The sequence below is a fragment of the Chiloscyllium plagiosum genome, unplaced genomic scaffold, assembly GCF_037043375.1.
Source record: "Chiloscyllium plagiosum isolate Xiang-an unplaced genomic scaffold, Cpla_swu_hap1 HiC_scaffold_36, whole genome shotgun sequence".
Taxonomy (NCBI): Eukaryota; Metazoa; Chordata; class Chondrichthyes; order Orectolobiformes; family Hemiscylliidae; genus Chiloscyllium; species Chiloscyllium plagiosum.
The window spans coordinates 5,583,383-5,596,918 of NW_028270174.1; the positions used below are offsets into that span (position 1 = coordinate 5,583,383).

Sequence of the window (13,536 nt, forward strand, 5' to 3'; positions counted from 1 at the left end):
TAAAATTACAACATTTAAAATGCCGTCTGGATGGGTATTATGAATATGAAGGGTTTAGAAGGATGTGGACCAAATGCTGGCAAACGGAACTAGATTAATTTAGGATATCTGGTCGGCATGGACGAGTTGGACGGAAGGAGAAAGTGAGGACTGCAGAGGCTGGAGATCAGAGTCGGGAATGTGGTGCTGTAAAAGCACGGCATGTCGGGCAGCATCCGAGTAGCAGTTGGACGGAAGGGGCCGTTTCCGTCACATACAACTCTATGACTCGAAGAGCCGCTGGACTGGAAGCGTTAACTCTGTTTCTCTCTCCACAGTCGCTGCATTCCTCCAGAGCGTTGCGTTTTTGTTCCAGAAATCCAGCACCCGCAGTTTTATTACGTCTAATTAAATATCGGTTCTGAGGGATGCTATGCTGCCTGAACTGCTGTGCTCTTCCAGCACCACTAATCCAGAATCTGGTTTCCAGCATCTGCAGTCATTACCCACATAAATGAAAAATCAGCGTGCCGGGAAACACGCTGGCCCATGAGGGAATAAAGCAAACGGAGGAATTTCTGGAGAAACCGTGTGGACGTGGGAGAAAAAGAGAAACAGAATGCACATTTCGTGAGTATTCAGGAGTCCATTGCCCCTCAGCAGCGAACCCGGAAGCTGGGTGGTGTAAGGAGCTGGAGGGCTCCACGTGGAGGTTGGCGCGTGGCGATGACGTCATTGACGGGCCCGGCCCTGGCCCTGGCCCTGCCCCAGGCACCTCGGCCTCGGCTTCGGCTTCTCTCGGTGAAGGCGGTAAACGGGGCCCGAGCCTCACAGTCTCCCCAGTGCCCCCTTACACACCCTGGCAGACACAGCTTCCCCCGGCCGGAGCCACAGGGTAAGCCCCGAAAACGAACTCACCGGTTGAAGGCCGGGCTTCCCCTGACGGACAGTGACCCGCTCGAGCCGCTGGCGCGCGACTCCCGCCGTTTAAACCGATTTAACGGTCAGCGGGCGTCTCGCGGGGAGGGAGCGGTGTTACCCTCGCCCCGCCCCCCCAACAGCTTCAAACCAAAACACCCCCCCCCTCGTCAGTGACCCCCCCCCGACCACCCCCGTCAGTGACCCCCCCCCCGACCACCCCACCCCGTCAGTGACCCCCCCCCCGACCACCCCACCCCGTCAGTGACCCCCCCCCGACCACCCCACCCGTCAGTGATCCCCCCTGACCACCCCCCGACCACCCCACCCTGTCAGTGAGCCCCCTGACCACCTCACTGTCAGTGACTTCCCAACAACCCCTGTCATTGACCCCCCCCGACCACCCCCGTCAGTGACTCCCCCTCACCTCCCCCATGACCACCCCCCTGTCAGTGACCCCCCAACCACCCCCGTCAGTGACCCCCCCGACCACCCCCGTCAGTGATCCCCCCTGACCACCCCACCCGTCAGTGACCCCCCCGACCACCCCACCCCGTCAGTGACCCCCCCTGACCACCCCCCGACCACCCCACCCTGTCAATGAGCCCCCTGACCACCTCACTGTCAGTGACTTCCCAACAACCCCCGTCATTGACACCCCCGTCAGTGACTCCCCCTCACCTCCCCCATGACCACCCCCCTGTCAGTGACCCCCCGACCACCCCCCTGTCAGTGACCCCCCGACCCCCCCTGTCAGTGACCCCCCCCGACCCCCCCTGTCAGTGACCCCCCCCGACCCCCTCTGTCAGTGACCCCCCCCCGACCCCCCCTGTCAGTGACCCCCCCCCCGACCACCCCCGTCAGTGACCCCCCCCCGACCACCCCCGTCAGTGACCCCCCGACCACCCCACCCGTCAGTGATCCCCCCTGACCACCCCCCGACCACCCCACCCGTCAGTGACCCCCCGACCACCCCACCCGTCAGTGATCCCCCCTGACCACCCCCCGACCACCCCACCCTGTCAGTGAGCCCCCTGACCACCTCACTGTCAGTGACCCCCCCGACCACCCCACTCAGTGACTTCCCAACAACCCCCGTCATTGACCCCCCCGACCACCCCCGTCAGTGACTCCCCCTCACCTCCCCCATGACCACCCCCCTGTCAGTGACCCCCCGACCACCCCCCTGTCAGTGACCCCCCGACCCCCCCTGTCAGTGACCCCCCCTGACCACCCCGTGTCAGTGAACCCCCCCGTCATGACCCCCCCCTGACCACCCCCCTGTCAGTGACCCCCCCCGTCCACCCCCCTGTCAGTAACCCCCCCCGTCCACCCCCCTGTCAGTGACCCCCCCCCCGTCCACCCCCCTGTCAGTGACCCACCCCCGTCAGTGACCCCCCCCGTCCACCCCCCTGTCAGTGACCCCCCCCGTCCACCCCCCTGTCAGTGATCCCCCCCCGTCCACCCCCCTGTCACTGACCCCCCCCGACCACCCCCCTGTCAGTGACCCCCCCGTCAGTGACCACCCCCCCGTCAGTGACCACCCCCCTGTCAGTGACCCCCCCCGACCACCCCCCTGTCAGTGACCACCCCCCGTCAGTGACCACCCCCTGTCAGTGACCCCCCCGACCACCCCCGTCAGTGACTCCCTCCTCAACAGTCCCCTGTCAGTGACCCCATCCCTGAAGCACCTCTGTCAATGACCCCAACTCCCCTGTCAGTGACCACCCCAACCCCGCTATCAGTGACCACCTCTCCAAACCATCTGTCAACGACCCCTCCCCAAACACAGCCATATCTCCACATCTCAAACTGCCTTCCACATCCACTTAACATATTAGAAGCATACAAAAATGAATTTGTTTGAGAATCTCAGCAGGTCTGGCAGCATCTGTGGAGAGAAATGTTTTTGAGTCCAATGACCCTTCTCCAGCAATTTTTTTAGATTAGATTACTTACAGTGTGGAAACAGGCCCTTCGGCCCAACAAGTCCACACCGACCCTCCGAAGAGCAACCCACCCAGACCCCTACATTTACCCCTTCACCTAACACTACGAGCAATTTAGCATGGCCAGTTCACCTATCCTGCACATTTTTTGGGCTGTGGGAGGAAACCAGAGTACCCAGAGGAAACCCATGCAGACACGGGGAGAATGTGCAAACTCCACACAGGCAGTTGCCTGTTTTTTGTTTCAGATCTACAGCATCCACAGCTCTCTTAGTGTTTAATTCACTGTCATATCTCTGCCCCTTAATTATCAGTGTAGTTTCACAAATCTCCACTTTCTTCCACATTCATAACTTAAATTGGTCAGAAAATGGTTTTATTTCACCCTCCAAATTGTTCATAACTATAGTGAAATGCTACAGCCACATGATTCCTGTGACATATTGTCAATTTGAGTAATAACAATCATTGTCGTAATTTTCTATTTCCTGCTTCATCACCAGCTCCCTGTTTATAGATTGCCTCCTGTGCCACATGTTCGTGTTTTTTTGTTGAAAATTTCCAAATGGAATTTCAGTCTATTGAATGGCAATTATTGTTGAACTACTCTGATTATTGTTACATTATTCTACTTCTCACTTAATGTTGAATTCATTAGAGAAAGATGTCTGTGAGTGGAGTGATCTAAGGTTCAGATGGTGAGAATCACGAAAAAAAAACTTTGTCCCTTTAGAGGCTGGTTTAACAAAATTGTATCCATGCATTTGGAAATTAAAATCTAAAAATGGAATTATTAAAGTTTTTTAATTGGCAAAACTGCAGAGTAATTTATATCAATCTCTCAACAGTGTAGTTTATTTTAACTTGTGAAAAAGTATGCAGAATTTATATGTATAATTAGCATAGTTGATTTGTTTTTCAGCTTTTGATGTGATGACATAGTGTACTGTTTCAAATGTCAAGTAAACCATGGCGTCTGAAGCACATGAAGAAGGAACAGAGCCATCAGCAGCCTTGACAAAAGCTGGGGATTCAAGTAGTGAAAGACAGGAGCAATGTGAAATTAATGAATGCAATCCCACGGAAGGGAAAAATCAAATGAAGCAGAATGATTGGAATCTTGGGAGAACTGAGCCAATGTCAAAAAGACAGATGAAAAAGTTAATGAGGGAGAAACGGTGGCTAGACCAAAAAGAGGATCGCAAGTAAGTGGGAGTAAGCTATTGTGTAAGTACCTCATCACTTTAATATCTTCTGGGCCCACTGATTTACTGCGAATGAACAAGTCAAAATTCTTTTGGGATGTTTACTGGTGTTTTGAGGATTGAATGTTTTGCAATCTCCACTCATTTGTCTATGGAGACTTTAAACCACTTCCTTAAAAGCTCAAGGTGCACACACATTGCATCTCTGGGATGATGGGCAGGAAGGTAACTGTTTCTTTGCCTACTACTAGTACATTTCTCTCCCACCATGATGTAAAACCCATCAGTACAACTCTGAATGCCTGTAGATCACCAATGATTCCAAACAATTCTGAATCATTAAGTGAATAAAATATTAGATGTAGTTATAACTGGTAACCCTAATCTTAAAAAAAAACTAAACATATGGAAATTTGATTTAATTGTATCACCAGTGAGCAGTCTCCAGCATTCATTAGGTCTGCATTTTCTCAGATTTTCCATGAGCAATTGCACTGGAACGTGTGATAATTAAAGAGTTGGAGCATTTCAGAATCCTCTGTTATGGATGCACATGAACCAGTTGGATTGACGATTCCTATGTGCACAATATGATTAAGAAAGGATAAGTTAGAATAGCTAATCTGCGCAGAAAACAGAGAGAGGTAAAAGATCAGGTTAGAGGGAGAAAAACAAAAAGAAAATGTTTATTAGAGCTCTTAAAAAGTAAAATACTATAGAAGCTGTTGGAAATTTAAGATAAAAACAATAATGTTGAAAATGTTTAACAGGTCTGGCAGCATACACGGTGAGAAAGAGTTAATGTTTCAAGTCAGTAACCTTTCATCAGAACAGTCTGTTCTGCGCATTAAATAGAAGTACTCAGATATTTCATTTTAATCAGTCTGTTTGTACATGTTATATACGTACACCTCCAAGGCCATCACGTCCTACAGTTGGACTTGAACCTTAACCTTCTGACTGAGAGGAAGGGACATTACCACTGCACTAAAAGATCTTAAATAATGTATTTTGCCGGAAACATGGAAAATTGGCCAATATGGAGACTAAAACTTGGCATTACTAGCAGTACACTTTAACGATCTGAGCTAACTGAGTGTCCTAATAATGCATTTCATAAGTATAAAATGATCTTGAAATGGAGCAAGGGGCTTGTTTCTTTTGAAATTAGCCTGTTTGAACATGTTATGATGTACATCACATCCTGAGGAGAGGCTTGAACGCAGACCTTCTGGCCCAGCAATGGGGACACTACCACTATGAGAAATAACAGATTAATTAAAAATACATTTATGTAGTTCAGGCATATTATGAAATGTCTCTGGGACTGTTGGGACTTGAACACAGACCTTCAAACCCAGAAGGAGAAAGTTTACCAATGTTCCACAAGACTCTCAGCTGATATCCTTTCTTTCACTGATTAAAAGTGCAAAATTAACAATTTTCCACTAACCTTTCTGTTCTTCTTGGGCCAGGCAAAAGCGTAAAGAGAAAAAGCTGAAAAGAAGACTAGAACGTCAAACTCAGAATGAGGAAAGGCATGAAGAATCTGCCAGGAAACGCTTTAAGAGAGATTTCACTCCATGTAACCTTCGTGTTGTACTAGACTGCAGCTTTGATAGTTTAATGGTGTTGAAGGTGAAGAAGAAACAGAATAAAGTTGCAATGACTAACTAAATTCATTCATTGGTTTTACAGAATTATATGGAATATACGATATCAGTCAGTAGTGGTCTGTGAACTGTGCCGGTGTTTAAGCTCCATATAAGCCTCCTCCCACCTTACTTTGTATCATCCTATTTAATATATCTTTCTGTCCTTTTCTTCCACAAGAATTTATCAATCTGTTGCTTATATGCATTTATATTATTTATCTGAACTATTCCCAGATGATAAGTTCCATACGCTAACCACCCTGTTCAAATCAACTACTTCTGAATTCATTCTTGGGCTTCTTAGTAATTGCCTTATATTTAAGGTCCACAATATTCTGTTACACTCTCAAGTGAAAGCCCCTTCCCTGTGTCTACCATGTTAAAACCCCTTGCTGATCTTAAAGGTTTCTATCACATTTCTGCACTAAATTTCCCTTCTGCTTGAGAAAGGGCCTGCAACCTGTTCATGGTTTCTGGTATTTTCCCTGTACATCTTTTTAGCACTTGACCCAGTAACCTTAACCTTTTGTAATATAGAATTGTGCATGGTACTGATGCTGAAAGACTGCATTTCCTACTTCTGACAATCCTGCAGTTTGTGGTGGCTGCTTATAGTATGACACTAAGTAAAATCTGGGAACAGTTCACCTGCTTTCCCCAGTGGCATGGCATCAGAGTGTGCTTTGTGTTCAGATTTTTTAAACGTTGGACTGGCCTCTGAGATTGGAGAATAAATGTATTGGGAAAATGAAATGAGCATCTAAGTATTTTTATTTCAATCCTGAGGCCTTTATAGTGTTAAAGCCACAAGGCTTGGGTTTGCCTGAATGGTTCTTTTTTTTTATATATAGGATGTCAAAAAGCTGCATAAGCAGATTCAGAGATGTTATGCAGAAAATCGAAAAGCAGCATATCCTGTGAGGGTGAGTCTCGTTTTTGATTTCCAAAACAGAAAATACACAAATGTGAAAATGATGCCATTCCCTTTCTTAAAAATGACAATTGCAACTTGTAATACTCGTAAATGCCTTTATAAAGGAGCAGATCAGATTAAACTCTCTAATTCTCTCAAACTGTTGTTAACATGACTTTCTGATTAAAGTTTGCCTTTTCTTCATTGTTTTTATCTTTCTGATTTTCTTTGTTAAGAAACTGAGCAACTTAGTTAAGGTGACTCTGTACTTAGTTGGCCACTCTCCACTTGCCACATTAAACTACCATGTACATAACTAATAAGAATTATGAATGCGAGGATGAATTTCAAAGTGATTTTCTAATTTATCTCAAAGTAAAATGACAACTTTTTATAAAGTGAGCCTGATGTATCATGCCAGTAGATTCGCTGGTATGAGTAGTGACAAACAGGATGGGAGGAAGGAAACTGCTGAGATGAACCATCTTGAAAACCTTTTGTCAATTGTGGAACCTTGAATTCTATTTGGTTCAATTTTTAATGATCTGCTAGGTTCAATTATGTAAATTAAAACTGGGATATATTTATATTACTTTACATCAATTTGTTTCTAGTAATTGTAGTCCCATTTATCCTTTTTGTTCTTAAACTATTCAAAATAGCACTGGATTGTGGTGACTGTTGAAGCTTTTCATTGTATTTCACTGTAAAATGCAAGTGACAATAAATAAATCATTCATTCATTAGAGATTGTAATATTAAGAAACATTCCCCGATAATAATAATGAGTCTTTGCCAATAAAAACTCTCAATTTTGGCTGTCTGGGTGATGGCAACATGATAGCTAGAAGTAAGTTTGGTCAGTAAACTAAGACATTAACCATAACTGGACTTTGTGAGCAGAATATCTGCTGTTCTGTGAGTAGAATTTTATAAAGAAATTTTGTTTTTAACAAATGAAGCAGATTGCTGAAGGTAAGAAAAACCTGTGTAGAAGCACCAACTGATAATCAACTTGCCTCTTAACCAGAAGGTTCACATTAATCCTTCTGGCCACTAAGGATGTAATTGAGGCTGAAACTTTCAATATGTTGAGGGAGGACTATATTTTTGTCGACATGAACAAGATGAAAATCAACGGTCTGCTCACCTGTTGCTGTAACATTTTAAGATTCCCCTGTTTAATGAAAATATGTAGTGTTCTTAGTGGAGTCTAGATGTGTGCAAAAATGACTGCAGTATTTGACCAAAATGGGAGTAGGCAACATACTTCAATGCAATTCATGTCTATGAAGGATATTACAATTTTTGAGAGATTTGATGAAATATTATTCCAGCTCAGTCTTTTACCTTGGTCCTGACAATGGACTTTGAGGAGGTATTGATTCTAGTTTTCATTTCTCAATAGATGTATTTGACCAGTCATAGTGGACAGTTGAAGAAGAACATGGATGAAAATGACAAAGGCTGGATCAATTGGAAGGTACAAAGAAACTTTCCACAATATATTGTTAAACTGGAAGCACTGACTTAAGGTTTTAGCAGTGATGACTGCCCAGGTTATCATGAACTGTTGTTTCCATCAGCCTCTGTGCTTTAGTACATAATAAACTTCCATTTTAATGCATCAACCCACTGAATTGTCACCTCTAGATGTGATTGTTCCATTGCTTTCCTGGTTGCCTCCAATTTTCCACCTTCCAGAAACTTGTCTATTCTAAACTATATGCCCATAACCTAAGTTACACTAAATCTTATTCACCCATCCCTGCCTGTTCTCTCTGACCCTGTAGTATGATTGTGTCTCAGTTTTAAAGTTATCATCTTTAATTTGTAAGCTCTCCATGGCTTCAAGACTCGCTATTTCTAAGGGCTCCTGTACCCCAACAATCCTCATCTCAGTGCTTTTCCATTTATGGCTGCTTGGCATATCCCTGATTTAATCACTTCACTAATTGTGGCCCTGCCTAAAACTGCCAAGCCCCTTCACTCTGGAAATCCCACCCTGAATTTAATCACCTATCAGCTCCCCCTCTCTTTTGAAGATGCCTCTTAAAACCCCTTTCGTTATGCACCTGTTCTAAGTATTGATTAGTAAGGTGACGTGCCTTGGAGCTTTTTAACTGTATAAGTTACTATATATATGCTAGTTGTTATTGTTAAAATGCTATGGAAATTATATGCTTTGTAATAACTTGACTTTGTTAGGGAATTACTTTTACACCTGAACACGTCAGTGAAGCCATAAAGAAGGAAGAGTTGGTTTATCTCACTTCTGATTCACCCAATGTGCTGAATGATCTGGATGCAACAAAAGCTTACATCATAGGTGGCTTGGTGGACCATAATCACCACAAGGTACTCTGTGCATCTTCCCTGCTCTAAAGGTAAAATTCTGTAATGTTAAAAAGAGAAATTGCTGGAAAATCTCAGCAGGTCTGGCAACGTCCGTGCAGAGAGATCAGTTAACATTTTGGGTCTGGTCACCCTTCAGAACTGATAGTAGCTAGGAAAAGAATCATTTTTAAACAGATGAAACAGAAGAGGGAGGGATAAATGATAGGTGGAGATAGAACCCAAAGAGAGAGAGAAAAACAGTTGTACAGACAAAGAGGTGGATAAGCATCACCCTTGGACAATGAATAGCTGCTAATAGAGGCTATTAGTGGCTGACAGTGGATAGTGTGTGGTAGCAGCCCATGTGACAAGAAGGCCTAGTGTGAGATGCAGGGGGAGAACATGGCGAAAGCTGCTCAAGCCCTAAAAATTGTTGAACTCGATATCAAGTTCAGAAGGCTGCAAGGTTCCCAAATAGAAATTGAGGTGCTGTTCTTTCAGCATGTGCTGACCTTCACTGGAGCATTGCAGCAAGCCTGAGATAGAGGTGTTGGCCAGCCCATACGGTGGTATGTTGAAATGGCAAGCAAATGGAAGCTCAGGGTCTTTTTTTGTGGACAGACATAGGTGTTCTGCAAAGTAGTCACCTAATCTAAACTTCCTTTCCCAAGTGTAGAGACCACATTCTGAGCAACGAAAATGTTAAGACTAGAGTGAGTGAAGTGTAAGTAAAGCACTGTTTCTCCTGGAAGATGTATTTGAGGCCTTGGATAGTGAGGAGAGAGAGAAAGTAAATGGGCAGTTGTTATACCTGAGATTGCAGGGGAAGATGTTGTGAGGCTGTGGGGGCATTTTCGGAGTGAAGGAGGAGTGGACCTGGGTGTCCCAAAGTGAATGGCTTTGTGGAAAGCTCACAAGGAAGGGAAGGGGAATATGTGTCTGGTGGCATCCCACTGGAAGTGGCAGAAGTGGGAGACTGGTATAGGCTGCCACTCCTGCTGAGATTTTCCAGCTATTTCTGTCGTTGTTTCTGTAATAGCTCAGCAATAGCTTAAAGGTTCCAGACAATATAAATTCAAGTTGTTGAAGTTTGCTCAATAAAGTCACGGTCCCACACAAATGAAGTTTAGTGCTTTGACTAAATGGATTCTTATTACTGACCTTGGCTCTTCCGTGGCTGCCATTTCAGGGTGTAACATACAATAAAGCATTGGACTTGGGAATCGCACATGCGCAACTTCCCCTTGGAAACTATGTGAAAATGGATAGTCGCAAAGTGTTAACTGTAAATCACGGTAAGTGTCATAATAGGCTGAGATTTCTTCTGTGATGAGGATATGTTGTTTAACTGTAGTTCTTAATACACAGCTCGTAAGTCATGATCAGGTACTTATCAGATACAATATAGTTACAGCACAGAAGGAGGCCATTTAGCCAAATGTGTCTGTGCTGGCCCCAGAAGCACCAATTGACCCCTGCTGTTTTTTTGGGGCACTGCAAATGTTTCCTTTTCAGATAATGATCCCACTTCCTTTGAAAGCCTCAATTGATCTTGACTCCATCACAACCACATTCCATCTCAGAACCATTTACTTCCTGAGAGAGTTTTCAGTTTAGGTTTTCTGGCATTAGCGTGGCTTCCTTGTTTGGTCAGACTTGCTGAATCATTCAGGCTTCACCCTTCACATTTTAAGTATTTCCATACAAAAACAGCTCAACTATGAAGAAGCCAAGTTAGCATAGAGATTTCTACTCACCATACTTTGGAAGTTTACCCATTTGGCTTTGTGAACACGTTTCCTGTTTTTGCCAAGCAAGTCTACGTCTATGAACATAATTTCGGCAAGCTGTGGTGTTAATGAGTGCCAAGAAGACTAATCAATCTGAAATGTTTCAAAAGCTAAACACCAAAACCTTAACGCATCGGGAAACTGAATTTTTGCTTTCTGCCCTATTAAGTTCCTCTGTCTGCTCTTCTAAAAGCTTCAGATGGACCCAGGAGATTCTGACTATTGAAACAAATATTTTTCTGAAAATGTAAGTAGAGGCACAAAGCACAAAAGAAATTAAGTTATGAAAAATTAATCTTGTTTAAACCTCAGCTGGATGTATAGTGTTCAATTCCGGACACCACACCATTAGAAGGATGTCTTGGAGTAGGTGATTTGTAGAATTCCTACAGTGTGGAAACAGGCCATTTGGCCCAACAAGTTCACACCAGCCCTTCAAAGAGAAACCCACAACGACCCATTCCCCAACCCTATTACTCTACTTTTTTTGTTGTTTTTACCCCTGACTAATGCACCTGGCCTATACATCCCTGAACATTATGGGGCAATTTAGAATGACCAATTCACCTAACCTGTACATCTTTGAATTGTGGGAGGAAACAGCAGCACTCAAAGAAAACCCACGCAGACACAGGGAGAATGTGCAAACTCCACACAGACAGTCGCCTGAGGTTGGAATCGAACCCTGGTCCCTGACGCTGTGAGGCAACAGTGCCACCCGAGGAGATTTATCAGAATGATACCAGTGATAAAGAATCCAAGTTAAGTGGAGACACTAAGAAACTGGGATTCTTCTTGGAGTGGATAAAGTTATAGGGAGATTTAATAGAGCTGTTCAAAATCATTGGTTTTTGACTGAGTAAATAACAAGCAATTGTTCTCACTTGTAGAAAGCTTAATAACCAGATGACAGAGAAGATGATTCTTTTTGCACAATAGTTACTGTGATCTGGAATATACTGAGGGAGCAGGTTCAGTAATAATCATCAGAAAGGAATTGGAAATATACTCCAAAGGCAAAAAAATTGCCAGTGTGCCACTTATTGGCTTCAATAGATGACTGAGCCAAAATACCTATATAAAGGATGTCTGGACAATAAACTCAAATCATGAGCATTATCTCAAGTAGTAAGGGTATGGAATGCTTTGCCTGCAACGGTAGTAGATTTGCCAACTTTAAGTACATTTAAGTCGTCATTGGACAAGTATATGGACGTACATGGAATAGTGTAGGTTGGATGGGTTTCAGATTGGTATGACAGGTCGGCACAACAACGAGGGCTGAAGGGACTGTATTGCGCTGTAATGTTCTATGAATGTTTCAACACAATTAATGATGCTATTAAACAGAGAGTGGAATTTGTCCAATCATGTATTCTTTGATAGTGTAGAGTTTGTTCTGGTGCATGTCTTCAGACTACTCAAATGTGCCACATCAAACGAGATGTTTTCTGAGTTTCAATTTCACAGAAAATCATTACATTGGAGAAAGAGTAAGAACAGGAGAATTATTTAAATAGATTATTTTTTGAAGGACCAGCGAAATCAGTGAAACAAAAAAAGATATCACATTAATGAATAATAGAAATTTTAATCAAACGGTTCAAACATGTTCAAACACCCTTCTGAAACAGGAAACTGAGCCTTCTAGTTCACAGTGACAGATGATAATACCAATATGTACTAATGGATTATATACTTTCAAACATGAACAAAAGTCTCTTTGCTTATTTCTTGATGAATTTCTTAACCTATTCCACTTAGGGTCAGCAGCTCTATAGTATCACACAATAAAAACAAGTTCATCCTGCTGTTTGATGCCTAAATGTGAATTATTTTTCTTCTGACAGTGTTTGAGATAATTCTCATGTATTTGGAAAAGCAGAACTGGCAAGAAGCTTTTTTTACTATCCTGCCACAACGCAAAGGAGCAGTACCTGCCCTCCATCCAGTCAGCACAGAACAAAATGAGCCTGAAGGTGACTCAGATTCTTGTGATTCTGTAGAAAATGCGACCGCAGCGTCAGAAGCTCTTGCGCAAAAAGAAAAGCAACTCAGTGAATTAAGTTATGAAAAACGAAACACAGAAATTAATGAAGAAATAGATGGTGAAACGTAGCATCCCCTCCAGTTGATTAAATATTATTTTGAGTCTTGGTATGCCTAAACTAATCCAAAAGCAGGACTTTTGATTTGCCCTCATGACACTTTCCATTTCTTTCTTATATTACCACCTGATATTTAGTATGCTAAGTTCTCTCAGAATTTTGTTTGGACACAAACAAAATTGATGTATTTCAAGTGAGATTATTAGTTGTTTCTCTGTAAATGACTACAATCATTGTGTTAAAGTTGCTGGAATTTAAAAATGCAATACCTGCAGTCATTGCTAGTATACATATTGGTATTTTAATTACTTTGCATTAACCTAAGGAATTTTGGCTAGGTTCTGCACGGAGCAATGTCTAAGCCATTGATTATTATGAGAATGTTAATTTATTCCCACAGATTAAACGTGTTTTCTGTGACTGTATATAACATGTACGCACAAATACATCTGATTTAAAACTAATATTTCCGTTCCTAAGCTCAAATTAACTGCAAAATGTTAAGCCTTTATAACAACTATTGGGGGTTTTAAAGGTGTGTATCAGTGACCGTTAAATGATAATATGGTCAGTTAAAATTTCAGACTGATGTATTATGGAATCAGTGACCAAACAAATTATCTTGGAAGTGTGTATTTATACGTAGCTGGATTTGGTTCCTATTGGTTCAAATGACGTGCAG

At 43.3% G+C, this 13,536-nt stretch overlaps 1 protein-coding gene across 2 annotated transcripts; it reads left to right on the forward strand.

Moving 5' to 3' along the window:
• The first annotated feature begins 357 nt into the window (after positions 1–357).
• Positions 358–13,318, forward strand: trmt10a (tRNA methyltransferase 10A). 2 transcript variants are annotated; one of them, XM_043674456.2, is made up of 8 exons: positions 358–609; positions 3,769–4,051; positions 5,527–5,689; positions 6,558–6,629; positions 8,028–8,102; positions 8,828–8,977; positions 10,146–10,251; positions 12,597–13,318. In XM_043674456.2, the coding sequence occupies exons 2-8, from the start codon at positions 3,816–3,818 to the stop codon at positions 12,863–12,865; spliced, it is 1,071 nt and encodes a 356-aa protein (XP_043530391.2). In that variant the 5' UTR covers positions 358–609; positions 3,769–3,815; the 3' UTR covers positions 12,866–13,318. The 2 variants fall into 2 exon arrangements, with proteins under 2 accessions (XP_043530391.2, XP_043530390.2); XM_043674455.2 differs by lacking the exon at positions 358–609 and adding an exon at positions 739–874.
• Positions 13,319–13,536: the final 218 nt, after the last annotated feature.